At 28.0% G+C, this 18,395-nt stretch overlaps 1 protein-coding gene across 1 annotated transcript in view; it reads left to right on the top strand.

Annotated features, from left to right (window-relative positions):
• Positions 1 to 16,410, top strand: part of LOC129975503 (uncharacterized) — a 49,443-nt gene extending 33,033 nt beyond the window's left edge. The window contains exons 22-28 of the mRNA XM_056088565.1: positions 3,837 to 4,127; positions 7,926 to 7,958; positions 9,687 to 9,716; positions 9,857 to 9,874; positions 10,980 to 11,000; positions 11,745 to 11,769; positions 16,234 to 16,410. Of these exons, the coding sequence (XP_055944540.1) occupies positions 3,837 to 4,127; positions 7,926 to 7,958; positions 9,687 to 9,716; positions 9,857 to 9,874; positions 10,980 to 11,000; positions 11,745 to 11,767 (416 nt within the window). The 3' untranslated portion in view covers positions 11,768 to 11,769; positions 16,234 to 16,410. The remainder of the gene's footprint in view (positions 1 to 3,836; positions 4,128 to 7,925; positions 7,959 to 9,686; positions 9,717 to 9,856; positions 9,875 to 10,979; positions 11,001 to 11,744; positions 11,770 to 16,233) is intronic.
• Positions 16,411 to 18,395: the final 1,985 nt, after the last annotated feature.

Here is an 18,395-nt window from a genome sequence, read left to right as displayed (position 1 = left end):
TGCTTTATATTTGATGCCGAATTTTATTGGTACTATTTATTTATTGTTCTTTGTATTTGGCACTGAATTTTCTGACTTAGATTTTAAGCGAATATTTTATCCCATCAGTTGATTTTAAGCGAATATTTTATCCCATCAGTTGGAAATAATGATAATGTAAATCGAAATGAATTTTTCAATAATAATTTTCATGATAATTCCATTATTTTTTATGCAAGTACATTAAGTACATATTTATTTTAGTTGTTTCGTAGTATAAATTTCAGACGATGATAAAATGTATGGCTAAAAATGTGCACTGCAGAAATATTCGAGAATTTAGATAATTGTTTTTTTTTCTTCTTTAAATGTTTTTAATTATTTGTTAAAGTCTCTCTTTATTTTTTTCATTTATTCATTATTCAATTATGAATGTTTCCTCAATATTCGTTTAACCCTTTATTCACTCTTAAGAGCATGAATGGAAGAATTATATAGTATATCTAAATATAATATACTAGTTTTTTTTTTTTTAGAAAATGTGTAATCGTTGATTATTGACTTCAGAACACGTTGAAAATCAATTTTTGCTCCGAAACCAGTTATCTTCTAAACATCTCATTTCATCACGTTCTTTTTTATACCAGTCTCTTTTTGTGAGCAGCGGGTCCACCGAGGTTAATAGTTGCTAATAATTTTAATTAATTATTTTATGCGACTGGCTCTTAAGTTTACCTAAGTAGAGTATACTTAAACTGCAAATGAGCTTTTTCTTCAAAATCTTTACACTTCAATGAATTTGATAATCATGAACTCTTACCATTTAAAAACTCTTTCCCTTATTTTTTTATTATACTGTACACTTCTTTAATTTTTTGCTGTCTTCTGTAAAATAACAAGCTTCATTTATTTAAAACGGCGAAGATTAAGTTTCATAAAACGGAAAACTTTATTGCTGAAATTAAACATATAGTAAAAATATAATAATTAAAAGTAATACCTTGTGCCATAACGTTTTATGGATATTATCGTGAATTTTGTGTATTTTATGTTGTATCTCAAAGGATATTTTGCGAAAATTTCTCCGATACAACAAAAGATGTAATTTACTGCAGTACGAGAGTAATTTTGAGGCTATAAGAAAGACAACAAACATACCATTATTAAAAATCCATTCATTTCCATAGTGCTATGTATGAAAATAAACTAATCGTGCAAATATAAGTTATACATGAAATTAATCGCAAATTCACCATCTTGTTCGTCTTTTCTACATTCTCTACAAATATTTTGTTCTTTATCATTGGGTCACGTGTCCAGGTTGCAGCTGAAGTGATACCGCACATTTTGTATCTATGTCACACCTATGTCAACAATCATTATTTCAACTCTGATCTTTTTTCGAAGTTCTTCTAATGTTTTTTTGAAGTGAGCTTTGAGAAACAAGATGTTCCTTGTCGAAACGAAGAAGTCACACGGCATTAAATAGGATACCTTGTTGTTAGGGAGAAACAATGGTTGAAAACAAGATCATCCTTACCAAAAGCCCAATCTAGCAATGCTTAAAAAATTCGTCTTTCAGATATCAACGAGCTTGAATATTCCAAATTCTCATAATCATCAGCCAGATACTAGGCAGCTATAACTACCAAAATTTCATCAGTCACAGTTTTCTAACAGAGGGCAAACCGGCCCTTCCTACACCTTTGACTGTGAAACTGTGCAAATGACATTCAGCTTTGTGAATGTCAAAGTGTGTCAATTTCAAATGTCTCAATTGTACGCGGATTTTCAGAGCCCTAGAGTGGCACATTGTGACGATTCATTTCCCGGATAAATGAAATGCAAATTCATCGCTGAAATGTAAACTTGGTGAGGTTACGATTATTTTCATACATCTCTCACATTTGTACATACGATGTTTTTGAATATATAGAATCTTAAAAGTAAAGGAATCTTATATATTAACCCTGTTTATAGGAGCTTTCAATTCTAAAACAGGAAAGAGCAGCGGAATTTAAAAATCGACGCATTAATTAATTTTTTTTCATTAGTTCTCGCTTATGAAATTATAAATATACCAAAATTTCAAAAAATTAATGAATGCATATTTTATATAGACCATATTAAAAGTGAGAAAATATACTAAATTTTTATATTTTTTTTCCAACTATGTAAGATATCCATATTCAAATGCTTATAGCAGAAATAAAAATTATGTGAATTTCATTGCAAAATGTATTGTTATAAAATATACTTTAAACAACTTTAAAGATTCATTAAAAATAGACAAAACTTGTGCAGCAATTAAGTCTTTCATTGAACGCATAATTTTTAAATTTTAAAATGATGCAAAATTACTTTGTTAAGCAATAATATTATCAACTGTTATGAAAATTTCGTTCCGTTTTTAATTAATTTAAAATTAAGATTAAAAGTTTTTAAATGTCATCCTATATGTGACAGTCTATTCTGTAGAACACAAAAAAAACTCTTTTCCCTCTTAATCACAAACACATTTTCCATTATTATTATTAGAAATTTGTTTATATAAAAGGTATTTAAATATTAATTATTTTATCAGATCTGGAATATTATAAGTAAGCAATTAAATAATCGAAATGGATTTATAAAGAGGCGCATTTGTACTCAATATTATTGAAGCAAATATCTTCTGTTTATAAATATTCTAATAACTAAGTCAAAGTAATAAAACAAACAGGAATCTGATCAATTAAACTTGAAACAGTGTTAGTATTATTTTAATAACTTATAATTCATTTAAATCGTATTTTAAAAAATTATTTATTTAGCATTTAAGGAAATAAAGTTTTAGTAATCCATCTGCATAGGCCTCTTCTCAGTCCAGTGGATCTATCCTAATAGCACACATATATACTGTACAACATTAAACAATATTCAAAATATTGTATAATACCGTTTAATATTGAATAATTTCCCACACTATTGAGAAACATGTTATGGTACTTGGGTAGGCAGCTACCCTGATGGCACAGCTTGTTGCACAATATGGTGCGATATTTGGTATTTAAACAATAATCCACAATATTAAACAATATGGCGAATATTGTTCATTGTCATAATATATTGTACAATATTTATGTGCTGCTAGGGTACCTACTCCGAAATCCCCTTTTCGAATAACTTAAGTGAAAATGTCTCAAATTAATACTATTCTGAAATATAAATTATAATATTACAACTATACCATTGTGAATACTATTATTTTACATTTATGAAATTAAATTATACTATTCTGAAATATAAATTATATTACAATTATACTATTCTGAATACTATTATTTTACTTTTATGAAATTAAATTATATTATTCTGAAATATAAATTATATTACAATCATACTATTGTGAATACTATTATTTTACTTTTATGAAACTAAATTGTATTATTCTGAAATATAAATTATATTACAATTATACTATTCTGAATACTATTATTTTACTTTTATGAAATTATTATATTATTCTGAAATATAAATTATATTACAATCATACTATTGTGAATACTATTATTTTACTTTTATGAAATTAAATTGTATTATTCTGAAATATAAATTATATTACAATTATACTATTGTGAATACTATTATTTTACTTTTATGAAATTAAATTGTATTATTCTGAAATATAAATTATATTACAATTATACTATTCTGAATACTATTATTTTACTTTTATGAAATTAAATTATATTATTCTGAAATATAAATTATATTACAATCATACTATTGTGAATATTATTATTTTACTTTTATGAAATTAAATTATACTGCTATGAAATATAAACTTAGCTTACAGAATAGACTGTGTTTTATAGTTGTTCCTTATAGACCTAGAAGACCATCTATAGAGCACTTAAGCAAAAGGAACATATTATTGGTGTGGTCCGCACCCAGTAGTGAAATGGGCCCTCCTCCTGACTCTTTCATTGTTGAACAGAAAAAGGAAGGAGCGGTATATGAAGTTATAGGAAATCCTTCTGAAAAATCATTAAAAGTAACCAATCTCGAGCCAGGGGACATTTATTTCTTCAGAATCAAATCAAAGAACAGGAACGGAACCTCAACACCCTTGATTGTAAAATATTTCATGGATGATGAAATCGAAGGTTAGTGAAATTTTTAGAATGTCTTTTCTGCATGTTCTTTAAAATTTGAATTAAAATTAAGCATTTTCATTATAAATTCATCAAAGTAAATACTTCGGCAATAAGGTACCATCTAATTCATACCACGATTTTTTTATGAAACTATTAGTTAAACCCAACTTGTATCATTTATAATGAATGAGTGTGTGATTAACTGGCTCTATGTATAAAATATTTATTATTCGATGAGCCGGAAATTTGAACTGAATGAAATTTCGTGGATAAAATAAGATTTTGCTTAGACATTATGCTGTAGGTATTTTGAAATTTTATTTTCAATTTGTGTTAAAAATTAAAGAATATTTCTGAGGTCCTAACAAAATAAAGTTGATTGTAAAATGGTTTCATGTATTTAAATGTAAGTATTTAATTTATTCTTTTGTAAAGGCTGTAGAAAAGGTTTTTAACTCAATACGTGACAGAAGATTTAAAAGAAGTATTTTGATAAAGTTGGATTGAAGTCTATTATTATTATTATGAAGTTTATCAACCGATTATATACATTTGGTGAAATTGACAATTTAGCAGAACTTAGAAACATATAAAAGATTTTAGCCAATTGCTATAATGAATTCACACTAGTTGAATAAACAGTTAAATTCTGTTATAATGTACCCCTTGAGTTTATTGCCAATATGGCAATCCATACAAACAAAAAAAATGAAACAATTACTCTAGTAAGTTTAATGCTGATTAGTTTACTAACGGTTTACTCCGTTGGATTGAATATCTGTGACTTTGACGATTTAGAATTATTTGCATTCTTGACGATGTAAAAGACACATTAAAATAGATTTTCATTCATTAAAATTCACTTTTAAATTTCAAATTTTTATGGACTTCACTCATATTATTTTAGAAGTCTTGTTCTGTACATTTCTCTAATTTTCTCTGTCTTTATATGTAGATATCTAAATATATTATAGGAAAGAGCAGCAATATTTAATAACGGGCGGAAAATAAAAACTTTTCAAAATTTTTACTGTAATCATAAAAAGAATTTAATATCAAAATTTTTACTGTAATCATAAAAAGAATTTAATATCAAAATTTTTACTGTAATCATAAAAAGAATTTAATAAACTTTGTTGAAAATATATTGACATCGAATCATGGAAAAATATGCTTCATATCAATGATCGGGGAAAAGGCATGAAGAAATATTAATAATTAAATGCAATGAGGTATGAGGTATATTGTTTAAAATATGCTGAAAATATGTTTTAATTTAATTAAAATTAGAGGCGAAAAGTGGCATTATTGATAATACTTTTTTTTGTTGAGTTTTTAGATAATGTAAATTTCTGTAATATTTTCGGTAATATTGTAATATTTATGCTGTAATATTTTCAGAAGTTATAAAGAAAATGCTTCAAAATTTCGGTTAATTTTTAACTCATTAAAAACTGTTATTAAAAATTGAAAAAAAATTGTACAAGTGAATAAAATTATATATAGAAAAAAAAGTACAAAAAATCGATTATTATATGAAAAAATAATTTTTTTTATTATACAAATTATTTACTATACATATAAGTTACATAAAAATAAACGATTTTATTTGCATGATTTGAATTTCCAACCAAATTTTTACTCTATATAATTTTCATATTTTTTTCTGTAGTTTGTTTCGACATAAATTATGGATATTTTATTTAAAAGTAACTAAAGATTATTTTATAATTATAAATTTTATTTTATAAATAGTTATAAATTCAGATTGGCAACAGTGGTATCTTTGGAACTTTTGAATTTGTTGTTTAAAAACGATGCTAGATTTTGAATGAAAATAAGTTGATGTAAATTTGATAATAAAATTGCTACAAGTTCATTGAAGTTCTTAATATATTTGATAATCTAAAATGTTTTTTTTCTTATCTTAGAAAGTTCTGAAGGTAAGTAAAATCATTGATTTGTTATAAAAAATTAAAAATATTTTTTTTTCTTTATTTAAATAAAATCTATCAAATAGAGCCAAAGAAGTAATTCATTACCAAAATGTTATGTAAAGAAGCGCGTGTAGTACGAATATAATAAATGTATAAAGAAATACAAAAACCCACTTAATTCGATGCTTTACTACAAAGGATCGAACAGGATTTAATATTGATCGACAAAAAATTCTGAATTGGTTCTCGGACATTCTACAAAAGTTTATAATGCATAGAAAAGTTCCTTTTTTTTAAATGAAAATTATTGCACATTTTTTAGTGCTAATATTTATTCTCCGGGTGGATAATGTTTTCGCGCCATGCAGAGTTGATGCCAAGAAAGGTATTAGGGATGCGAAACCTCACTGCGCTATCTTTGCAAATTACGACTCTGCAAAAAATGCAATACAATATTATATTGTACAGCATTCAAAATAACAAATAACAGCGCAGGGATATCTTGCAATATTGCTACGGAAACCATCCGGTAGGTACATGGCGAATTTAATACAAGAAACTCAGTCGACATGAACATAAAAAACTACACTAGAAGAAATTAACAATAAACATGTAGATAGGCTATTGTGCTGTTTCAACAGTACGATAGCGCTAGGAGTACTAGTTCGCTAAACCATTTATAAGCTATTGGCTTTTATATAGGCTCCCTAACATATGAAATTATCCAGAAGGCGCTTCAAAAATCGTGTCCTATAGATTGATATAGATATAGAAACTAAAATATTTCCATAGCCTACATTTTTTTACCAAAATTAGCCAAAGTCGAAGTTTATTCATTTGCATCCATTAAGAATTGTTGTAAATGCTTCTTTTCTATTATGATGCTAATTTGGCCAGAAGAGTATATTACAAAAAAAATTTAGTATTAAAAGTGGACAAATTATTAAAAAAAAAAGAAATGTATTCAACATGTTACTATCTAGGAAACCAAAATTCTATTTTGCATTTATATTTATTTCAAACATGATTTCAGATTTAAGTACTCTTATCTTGTTTTCTAGAGACAAATAAAATACTCATTACTTATATTTTTACTACAAACAATACATATGCCAAATATCAAATGCTTCAAATTGTTCAGTTTTGGTCCCTTTCTTTAACAAGATGAAGTAATGAAAAGCATAAATTCCTTTTGAGAAAGCTGAGAAAATATTTCATTCATTTCTCAACAACAACAACAATTTCGAGAAATTATGCCCAAAAGTTTTAAATTCCTTGAGGCGAAACTAATATGAGATCGTTCTTAAGATAATTCAGTATGGATGACTAGCATTATGAATATATAATCTTGTTAAATCTTGAAAAGTAGGGGGTATCATTCTTATGCTTAAAATATAATTATTAAAAAAAATACAAACATCACCTTTCTTTGTTTATTTGTTGTGTTTTAAATTATTATTGTATTTAAAAATGTTGACAAAATTTTGGCTGAATAAATGATAAATAAGAATTTAAGCAGCTTTTAAAAAGTTCGTTGAGGCGACATTTTTTAAAATTATATTTAGAGTAAAATAATATTTTTAAATAAAAGCAAAATTATTTCAATTTAGACAAAAAGTAGTGCAAACAGTAAAAGAAATGTAATTTTCAAGTTTTTATAAATTATATATATATGTAGTATGTACTAAAATACATAATATATACATCTATATTGACAGAGAGATATACATAATATATACATAATATATTATTTATATGAGCACTTAAAGAGAAATTCTGTAACTGAAAGTCTATATTATTATTTTTGAAAAAGTTTGATTTATATATTATTATTTACTTTTCACAATAAAGGAATATCTGTTTTTTCTAGAATTGGCGGGTGAAGAAGGTGCGAGTGATGAAGGTAAGCAATTTTTCTATTATTAAAAAAATAATGTTTCATCAAATATTCAGTTTTCATATTATGAACTGCTCGAAATAAACTCATTAAAAGATGCTTTCAATTTTACAAAGATAAAAGTATTGTAATCGTTAAAAAATGTATACGCAAGATTTTGAGGACTTTCCACGTCCCAGATTTCAATATCATCCGATTTAATGTCGTCAGAGTCCGAAAAGCAAGTTTTTGAAATTTTATTTATGTCTGCTAGTGAACACGATAACTCGAAAACGCGCAGAGAAAGACGGACGAAAGATTTCATTCCATATTTGTAGATTTATATAAAATATTGAATGAAATCAATTCAAAGGAAATCTGGCTATCCGAATACAAACGAACATAACTATAATCGTAAATATTAATATAAATGAAATTTTACTCATAGATTTAGCATTTTAAATATAAATTCTGCCAACTCAGGTGCCGTCCTCTTCATCTAACCGGAGTTCAAAATGATGAGGCCCGTTTAAATATAGCCCTAGTGTTGCTTTAAAACGGTACGTTAATATGACTAAACTAAAGGTCTACAATTTTATGCAGGTGGATATATTACTACAATTTTATAATTACAATTGTTGTTATAGAATTCCCATATATTATTATAAACATTTATTTTTAAAAATTCCGGCGGATTTCAGTCTGATTCATTTTCCTAATCCACCTATAACAGCTTAATGCAGATTCAAGTTGGAACTTTATTCTATAAACTTGTTTGGTTTTTAAATACAACCTGAGTTTATCTTTCACCCTGATTTAAAATTGTAATCTACTAACTTCACTGACCACAGTCTGTTTCACTTCTTTAACCTAATCTCTCCGTGTTACCTGGAAACATTCAATCTCGAAAACTAGAAGTAAATATCTATAGTAAGATATCTCATTGCAACGATTACCTTTTCATACAATTATGTGTATACATCACAGAAATATAATGACATTCTCAGGATTTTCAAACTGCGCTACGTTAACCGTTAATGTTGCATGTCTTCGATTATGTCTCATATCAATGCCATAAAGGCGAGCCGTCTTTTTTTTTTTTTTTTTTTTTTTTTTTGAACCCTCAATTGGCATCAAGATGTCATTTGCAACCATATTTTATAGGTAGAATACTGTTCAATTCGGCTTTTGTTCTACCGAATCCTAAAGAAACAATATAAATTTCATGACACCCAATGTATTTTCTGAAGATACAAAGAAAATAAATAAAGCTTTCAGACGGATGTTTTTTAAATGTAGGCATTCTCTAGTGAATGCAGCATTCACACATTAGCTATGCGTCTTTCAATGGACGATAAAGTCGATATTCATCGGAGAGTGTTGATTTTTTTTTCTAATTATTATATATAATATAATAAAGAATATGAAATGATTTATAATTACTTTAGAGAACCATAACATGTTAGTGTGATTCCTCTTGATCCTAATTATGTAGTTTATCTGAGAGATAATTTATATCTAATTTGTCTTAAATTTTATATCTCATTTGACTTTGAATTTCTTAAAGCTTTAACATCTTTATTTAAATATCTGCAAGGTGTGATAATGTATCAGTTTTATCTAAATGGTTTTTCATTGCAATGCTCTTCACTCTCATGAACAAAATTCGTCTCTTTTCAAAGAGATTATTATTTCTTATTTATATAATTACAATTATTACAAATTTTTTTATAATATTTATGTTTGTGTTTACAGAACCAGCTGCCTATATCGTTGGAGAAAAAGGTAAATTCATGCAATTAAACTGTGTAGTACTGCTAAATTTTTATTGATTTTTCTTGAATTAGAAATTTGTTTTTTAAAAATCAAAAGTCTAATTTTATTTTTAAATTTTTTTCTTATATTTTTTTTTTGTACTGTTGCAGAAGACTTAGATGTGAAAGGTAAGTGCAATATTTCAAATATTATGAATTCAGTATATTTTTTTCGAGGAACACAAAACGAAGTGTGGAATCATCTTTTAAAATAAATTATATTTCTTTACAATAAATATCATACAAAAATGTCTTCGTTAAATTTTTAAAATTAAAATTCCACTTAGCAGTAAAATATTTCCTGTTGAGTGTGCAACCATATATTAACTATAGAACTGATTCATACTAACATTCTAATTAATGCGTAGAAACAAATAATAATTAATATATTTGTTTAGGTCATACGAATCACAGAGGAATCTAGGGAAATTCTTTTAATTCTTTATCTACAGTTCAATGACGATTCGACTGGCCATATTAATTCATAATAACTGTTAATGTGTGACCTACAGAAGAAACTAAGGTGATTAGCCTTACTTTTCTGGCATTACTTTACATTCTTTTTTAAAAAAAATATCAGCTTATTGTTACCTTCTGAATTATTTGATGACGAATCACTGAATTTGAGCTCGTATTCATCCTTGGAAATCTGGAAATAATTGCTCGTTTCACCAGATTATACCCATTAATTTCTTAGAACATTATGGTCCTTTTTAGTAACTATATATATATATATATATATATATATATATAATAAACTGCGTAAAATATACATTGAGAGAAAATCTGTGGCAGAAGCCATTTCATACTATTTTAATTTATTCTTTACTGTGATGCTAATAGAATGTAACAGCAAATAAACAACAGATATGCTTGTTTATAATCGCATATTCTTCCTATTTGCTAGGAGGCCATTTAGAATACGCTTGCTTCGCGTTCAAAAACATAATTTTTGACATATTTTATCAAAAATAATTTTGTTAATTTTTTATGATTTTGCATGCGTTAATTAATTAATTAATTCTAATGACCCTGCAGGTCTAGAAACTATTTTGTGTCACAGCAATGAACGTGTTAAGAAATTTTCCTTTTCCGGTCAATCCTGAACTTAAAATTTAAAAAAGGAAAATATGAATAACTTATTGCAATCTTAAGAAATGTCTTTTTATATATTTTGTTTCATTCGATGTATTTATAAATTATTCTAAGTGATACCTATGAATTTTCTTTTCAGTTGTTGACGAAAAAGTAAAAGGTAAGGTGTTCGATTGTTTTTCGAAATGTATCAACCGTAGTTAACAAGATACTCTTAATAGAACATAAAGTAGACTCTTAAACTCCTTTCACATTCCACACATTTTTGTAAAACAAGATTCATAAAATGGAGGATGTCCACTTTTATAGTAACCTAACAGCTAATTTCTGAATCATTAGAAGTAAGCCTATGGTTGTAATTAGAAAATCCTTGAACGCCAAAAAAAAAAAAAAAAAAATGTTGTTCGAGTCAATAAATATTTTTCACAAAAATCTATAAATTCTAATTTTTTATATGGTTTCCTAACCCTATCAGTCACATTTAAGAAAAAAAATTGTCGATAACCTGAAACATACGATAAAAAAACCCCTTCTTTTATGACAAAAATTGATCGAATGTTTAAGTCTGTTTAAAACCTAAATGGGGATAGTACACAAATATGTTCCAAGAAGTGCTTTGAAAAATTAACTCCCAATCTCCAAATTACGTAGGTGTCAAGTTGCTTGATATCAGCGGTAAAACACCAGAAACATATAAACATGTATCTTTATTATTAATAGATTATTAGCATTTAATAGTAATTGAATTGTTATAACATTTCAAAATTAAGAAGTTATATTGAAATAAAATAACGCACACTTTTAATGTTAAAATGGTCATGTATTTAATGTTGAAAACTGTTTATTTCATTTGTATATATTTTGAATTGCATTTAACTTTAAAAATTTCTTTTCATAATTGTAGGTAGTAAGCGCAGGAGTCGTTAAAGGTAATTTCAGTTTTTATTTTCTTTATATAACTTACTATTAAATTATCAATTAAATATTTTATGTAATTATTTCTTAATAGTTTCCTTACTAAAATATTTTAAAATTTTGTTAGACATGTAATTCTTACTATTTTAGAAATCTTACACCATTTCTTTCCATTATACCATTCAATTACCCAATGTTTTGTCTGTATCTTGAAATTAATATGATATCGGAAAAAAAGAGCATCAGTAATTATAGAGATCCTTTTAAACTTTTTCACTATTTCTTAATTCGGAATTTGAACCTTATTTAAACTGCATTAAAAACATATTTTACACTTGAAACTACTCTATATGGAAAAATAAACCGAATCTTCATATCTTGGGTATTAACTATAGGAAAAAAAGCAGGATGAAATATTAATAGTAACAATGAAAAGGATTTGAGTTTCAGATCAATAATAAACATATTGTTGCAAAATACGCTTTAAATATTTTTTTAATGAATTAAAATAGAAAAGCAAAAAACTGATATAATTGTAAAGGTAATGTTTTAAATTATAAATTAAAAATCATTCTCCAAGATTTCATTTAATTTTTAATTAATTAAAATGTCGAAAATTGCTCCGAGATGCACATTCTCGCCTTCCAAATTAAACCGGCACTATGCAGAAAATCTCATATTTATTTGTTGTAAAGGTGAATTAATGATTTCAGTTTAATCGTAGTGGTATTTGTAATATAAAATAATTTTATTCGTGGAACAGAACAATTCTATAAGGCATGAAATCAATCACGAGAAGCAGTTTTTATCTTCGATTATTGTGGCACAGTAATGCTCATAAATCCCCATACATTATAGATTAACATTCGGATAATATCTTTAATAATAAACATTTTTCAAGTCAAATCACCGGTATTTCTTTATTCCTTTGAAATTTTTAGCTACAATATTAACATAAATGTTCAAATTAATTTTTTATTACTTCTTAAAGCCACATAAGTTTTATTTCACACAGTTATTCGTTTATTTTGAAATTGTTAGAAAACTGACTAGCAGAAAAATAAAACAAAAGAAAAGAAGTTGCCACCACATTACATACAAAATGATCAAATTATTATAACCACCCTCTCAATACAATCCTCAAAGGTTCTTCAGTGTTGGATATTTTTTGTCCTATACTTCATTGATATACTGCCTATACTGCATTGATTTTTCTTGACATGAACTCTACGAGATCTTAGAGGTGGTATGAGGAATCTGAGACTTTATCCAATGAACTGCACTTTCAAGTTCGTTAAGATGGTACTAGATCTTGAATGCTTGATGTCTCATTTGATCGCATCTCATAAATTCTTAATTGGATTGTGATCTGGTGATTATGCAGGTCATCTAAGAAAGGTGAAGTCGCTTTCATCCTCGTCGAAACACCTCAACAACCTCTTCGAACATTGAAGCTTTCTGACAAGGGACATTGTCCTTCTGGAAGTATCCATCCACAGCAGGGTTTACTATTAACATAACAGGATGTATTTGATCTGCGATAACAGTTGGGAATACCCTTGAGATGAAGATGATAATACCTTTGAGATTTCAGATGTTCTTTCACAGTAATCAAAGGATCCATTCATTGCCAAGAAAACAAACACAAAACCATAATATAATCTCCACCAACTAGAAATTTTAAAGCAATTCAGTTGAAAACACGCTTTCGTGCTGTTTCCTCCATATCTGCACCCTGTCACCTGCATAGCGTAATTGACAACTCGATTATCGAACCACATGAACCTTTTTCCAGTCGTCTACTGTTCAATTCTCCTGCTCCTTCTTGAACTGGAGACGTTCAAAGCAGATATAGAGGCTTTCGAATAGGCCCTCGGCTCCCATCAACTATATGGTGTGAAGTGCGGCAAGTAATTCGTTCAGCGATCTTTGAAATTACTCCTTCCCGTAATTTGACGTAATATAGGCTCTTATGTTGGTTGGACCTGGCAACTCGTTAAGTCTCCATTGAGATCGAGCATTTAGTACCCTGTGATATGATATTGAAGTTCTGTTTTCTGCTCAGTAGTCCCCTCTCTATAAGTATTAATAACTCCTGTTCTCCAATCAAATGCAGCTCTTTTGCTGATACTGGTTCCGACGCTTTGAGGGTTACAATTATCCCATATTCAAACTCGGTTAAATTATTTTTCCTCACTTCTTCGCAATAAATACAGTGCAGTTGATGCTTCACTTGTCTTGAATTTCCTTTTCATAGCTATATCGTCCTATAGCGGCAACAAAATGAAGTTATGGCTAATCTGAGTCTTTAAGTGTCAAGTTCTCATAATAATTTGGCCACTCAGTGTAGATTGGTCTATTTTCTATTATTTTTTTGGTTGTACATCTGCTTTTTATAAAGTGCTCGCTTCAGAAATTATTCAGAAATTATTATATTGGAATGTCAGTCAATAGGAAACCAATCTTAATAAATACAATATATGCTTTCTAATCCAATTCATATGGATCTTGTCAGATTATTGAAAATGCCCCAACTGTAGAGAATCATACAGAAATTATTCATTTTTATACGCATCGGGAACGAGCTTGCAGTATGTTAAGAAGAAAAAATATGTGAAAATGTAGAATAGGAAGGAGCACGTTAAAGAAGCAAATTATGCACTGAAAAGAGGAAAATTTCAAATTTTAACAGGAAAAAATAATTCATCAATAGTTTAACGCACCTTTTAGAACATGTTACTTAATGAGAGTATCGGATTATGAAATGTCTACTGCATTCATTAAATATATGGTTAGCAACTTTTAAAGTGTTGATAAGTCTAATGAAAATGCATCATCTTAAATTTCTGCTTCTTATACAGATTAAAAATGAGGCGAGCGGGGCTTCTTATTGCAAACCGACAAAAAGTCCTTCCTTCTTTTTAACACTAATATTTTCCTTTTATATTTTTACTGTTCATATTCCGCAAAAAAGAGAATTCTTGAGATTATTTTCACATTAAATATATAAAAATATTCTACGGAAATATTCGCTTTTTGACAATCGCATATACTTTAGTATTTTAAGAATTTCTTTCCACGTGTGTGGTGGCTGGCGCACGTATAAATCTGTCGTAGTCACAAAGTCCTACCATTGGGGATACTGGTTCAGGGGTGATCGTTCTCTGATTCAGATCTAAATTACGATCTGTGGATGAGTGAATGAAATGCATGAATGAAGTCCGCCCCGTAAAAAGGGTTGTGACGTGGCCCTAGATGTATCGTACGTCGATGTAGATGACGTACCCTAGTCGTACTCTTGGCCCTAGATGGCGCAACTGAAAAAAACAAGCGACGCACTCTTGGCTTAAAATCACTGACTTCTAAAGTCAGTGGACAAGAATTTCTTTTAAGCTGTCTTAATAAAAGTTTTTTTTCATTCCGTGAAAGCATCAGGAGAATGGGAAGAGGCAGATCAAAATCTCCAAAGTGATGATGGTAAATTCGCTAGAGTGTGATTTTGGAAGTTTGATTCGTCTCTGCAGAAGTTGGTGGGACTCGCCCCACCAAATTTCCGTGCGCTTCGACACAATAAGGGGCATTATTTTTTATACTGAAAATACTTTATACTAAAGTATAAGCAAAGCTATAATAAAGTTTTTGTGACAATTAATAAAACTATTGATTTTTTTCATTGACAAAAAAAAAAAAAAACTGTGAAACTTTCACCGTTATATTTTAAATAAATATATGAGAATATTTCAAAATATATTCATTATCATATAATAAAATGCACTTCTAGTTTAGGTATCTGTTATATAAGACTTTATTTGCTTCTTGTTTGAATTATGTCAGTGGCTAATTTCAGAATTTTGTTGCCCTTTGCAATGAAATTATAAGGCCTATCTTTTAATTAAATAATCAATTTAATTTTACTTTTAAACACAATTTTTTTGTTATTTTAATTTAATTGTTTTTTATTTTGTTAAATTTATGAGACTCAATAGTTTTTATTTATCTGTTATCTCTCCCAAGCCACCCGCCATGTTTCTATGCAATATTGTTGAAGAGACTTGTCAATGCTCTTTACAAATAAGTAAATATAATGAGATATATATGGACATGACCAACTATACTTGATAAAGTGTTAATATTATCCTAATAGTGTTATATTTTGTAATTTAATTTATTAAGAAATTTGTATTTTCTTATAAATTTATATATTTGACAACTAGAAAATAATATATTTTCTTGCGGCGGAAATAAAATTTTTCTTGCGATCAAATATTTTTCTCTATCAACTTACTTGCAGCCCCCTATCCGCCTAGAGGGTTTGGGCAACTGTTTAGTCTCCCTAGTCTGATTGATGTTCATTATTAAAAGGAGAATATTAATAAGCAGCAATTTGAAAGTGTTTTATCTGTTGTTTTAAGATTTTATTTGCAATTTTTTTAGAATGTTCATTATATATATATATATATTTCTTTATTACTTTATAGTTTCTGGTGGTTTAAAAGGAGTGGAATAGAAACTTACGAAATTAAAAGTACCTGTTTTAATTTCATTGAAGAACTGGAATTCCCATGCGATACAGATCCTTGGAGCACAGCTGAAGCGAAAATTGGATTTTGAAAAATTTGTTTTGTTGGACATGTATTGATTATAGATATGTGTACTTCTGGGGATTGAAAATTCTTTAAAATATCATTAAAATTCGAATATCTAATTTATTATTTTAACTTTGACGTGCCTTAATAAATTATCAATTCAGTACATATAATTGTCCATCACCGTCTGTAATCTGATCAGAGTTAAAAACATTCCACCCCTTTGATCTGCGTCATTATTAGACGCACAAATCCTAACTTCTATTTTGCCATCTAGCAACTGAAACAGGTCCTTTTATTCTGTTTATATGAAGAGTGCGAATAAACATAAGCATGATTAAATAAATAGCAAAAGTAATTTTAAGTCTGTAATTTTATTATTTTATATTCTTCCTTCTCGAGCCAAATTAAAGGTTATAGTTAATCATTTTTTTCTTTCCGGTTTCATTTTATATTTTTTTTATTTCGGAATACACTTTTTTGTTGATGGACAAAGTTTGAATTCGGTGATTGTTTTGATTTATGTATTTATAAGCATTATGCATATAGAAGATCCTATGATTAGGAAATTAAGATTAGGGCGATGATTTAACGATGGGCGGGAGAGGCAAGACAAAAAACAAATAACATTTAATCAGATCTGAGATATTGGGAACAGGATGAAGCCCTTCTAGGTCTGCATATTTTCTAATTTAGTGAGAATTGTTTGAATGACGAACAGTTGATTCATAATTGTGTAAATTCTGATTAAACTCGTCAGGGTTTTTACCTTTGAAGTTAGACCAAATAAACGGCATGATGTTTATATTGCAGATTAACATTTCTAACTGAACTAGAAAGTATGCCATTCTAAATGGGCTGCTGTCCTGTTAACAATATCTCATACTAGATATTAGCAATGATCAAAATATTAGCAATGAACTTCAATTCGGTCTGTGCAAAAAGATTATAATGAATTGGAGAAAATATAGAATTTTAAAAAATGCAGAATATAGCTCAATGAATATTGCTATTTATTTAAATTTAGGTTTATTTTCACACCAATTAATCAGTCAGTTTAAACATTAAAAAAATTATCTCAGTTGCCTAACACTAAAATAGATACAGAGATTTGCGCAATTCATATAACGCTAATAAAAGAGATGTAGTAATTTTTAATTCCACTCAGCTTTGCAGACATTTAGTATAAAACTTACTAGAACCTTATTAAAAGCAATAATAATCGAAATATTTTTTGTAATGGAAAAAGATTAATTGTGAAAAATCACGAAACTTATTTCCATCTGGAAGAAAATTTAATGAGATTTTACACTTAGGTAAAGGAAATTCCAAAACTTTTTGGAAAATTTCAAGAAACAATGCTCGATAATTCGTTTCTTATTATTACTTAAAGTATTATAATTTATAATATTTTTATAATTAATTCCAATACAAATAAAAATAGGGGAGAATAATCTTCCCTCAACTTTTTCGTTTATTTCTTTTCTGTACTTCTATCCAGCTCTGCTTCTTTTGGACGTACATTACCGATAACTGCGAACCAATCCTGGAATTGGAAATACCAAAATGCCGAATAACACAAAGACAGATCTGAATTTCCCAAAATGAGTGAAAGTAGTGATGACAGAATATGATCTGAAGATAGCTCGCCATCCACTACAGTACAGTCTTTTTTTTTCACTAATCATCAAGTTATATATCCCTCTAACTTTTCTGGAGATGCACTCCCAGGCCCGGGAAATTGGTTAAAAGAATTGGCCGAGTCGCTAAGTGCAATCATTGGGATGACACGAGGTATCTTAAAAATGCCTATTTCTTTTTAATGTGCACAGCAAAGCAATGATAGAAAAACTGGAAATGTGGTCACTTCATGGGAAACTTCCAAAACTCACCTTAAAGCCACTTTTCTTGATAATTAATAGTCATAGAATCGAAGAGGAATTGAATACCCGAGCTCAACTGCCGAGTGGAGACATAAAATTGACCATGATCATGAGGTCGCTGAAAATATCTATCAAGTTGTATAAAATTAGAGAAAGTGCTTTCAAAAGAAA

The sequence above is a fragment of the Argiope bruennichi genome, chromosome 7 (genome assembly GCF_947563725.1).
Source record: "Argiope bruennichi chromosome 7, qqArgBrue1.1, whole genome shotgun sequence".
NCBI classification, from domain to species: domain Eukaryota; kingdom Metazoa; phylum Arthropoda; class Arachnida; order Araneae; family Araneidae; genus Argiope; species Argiope bruennichi.
The sequence above is the reverse complement of the archived record's forward strand: the minus strand, read 5'-3'. Positions and strand labels throughout refer to the sequence as shown.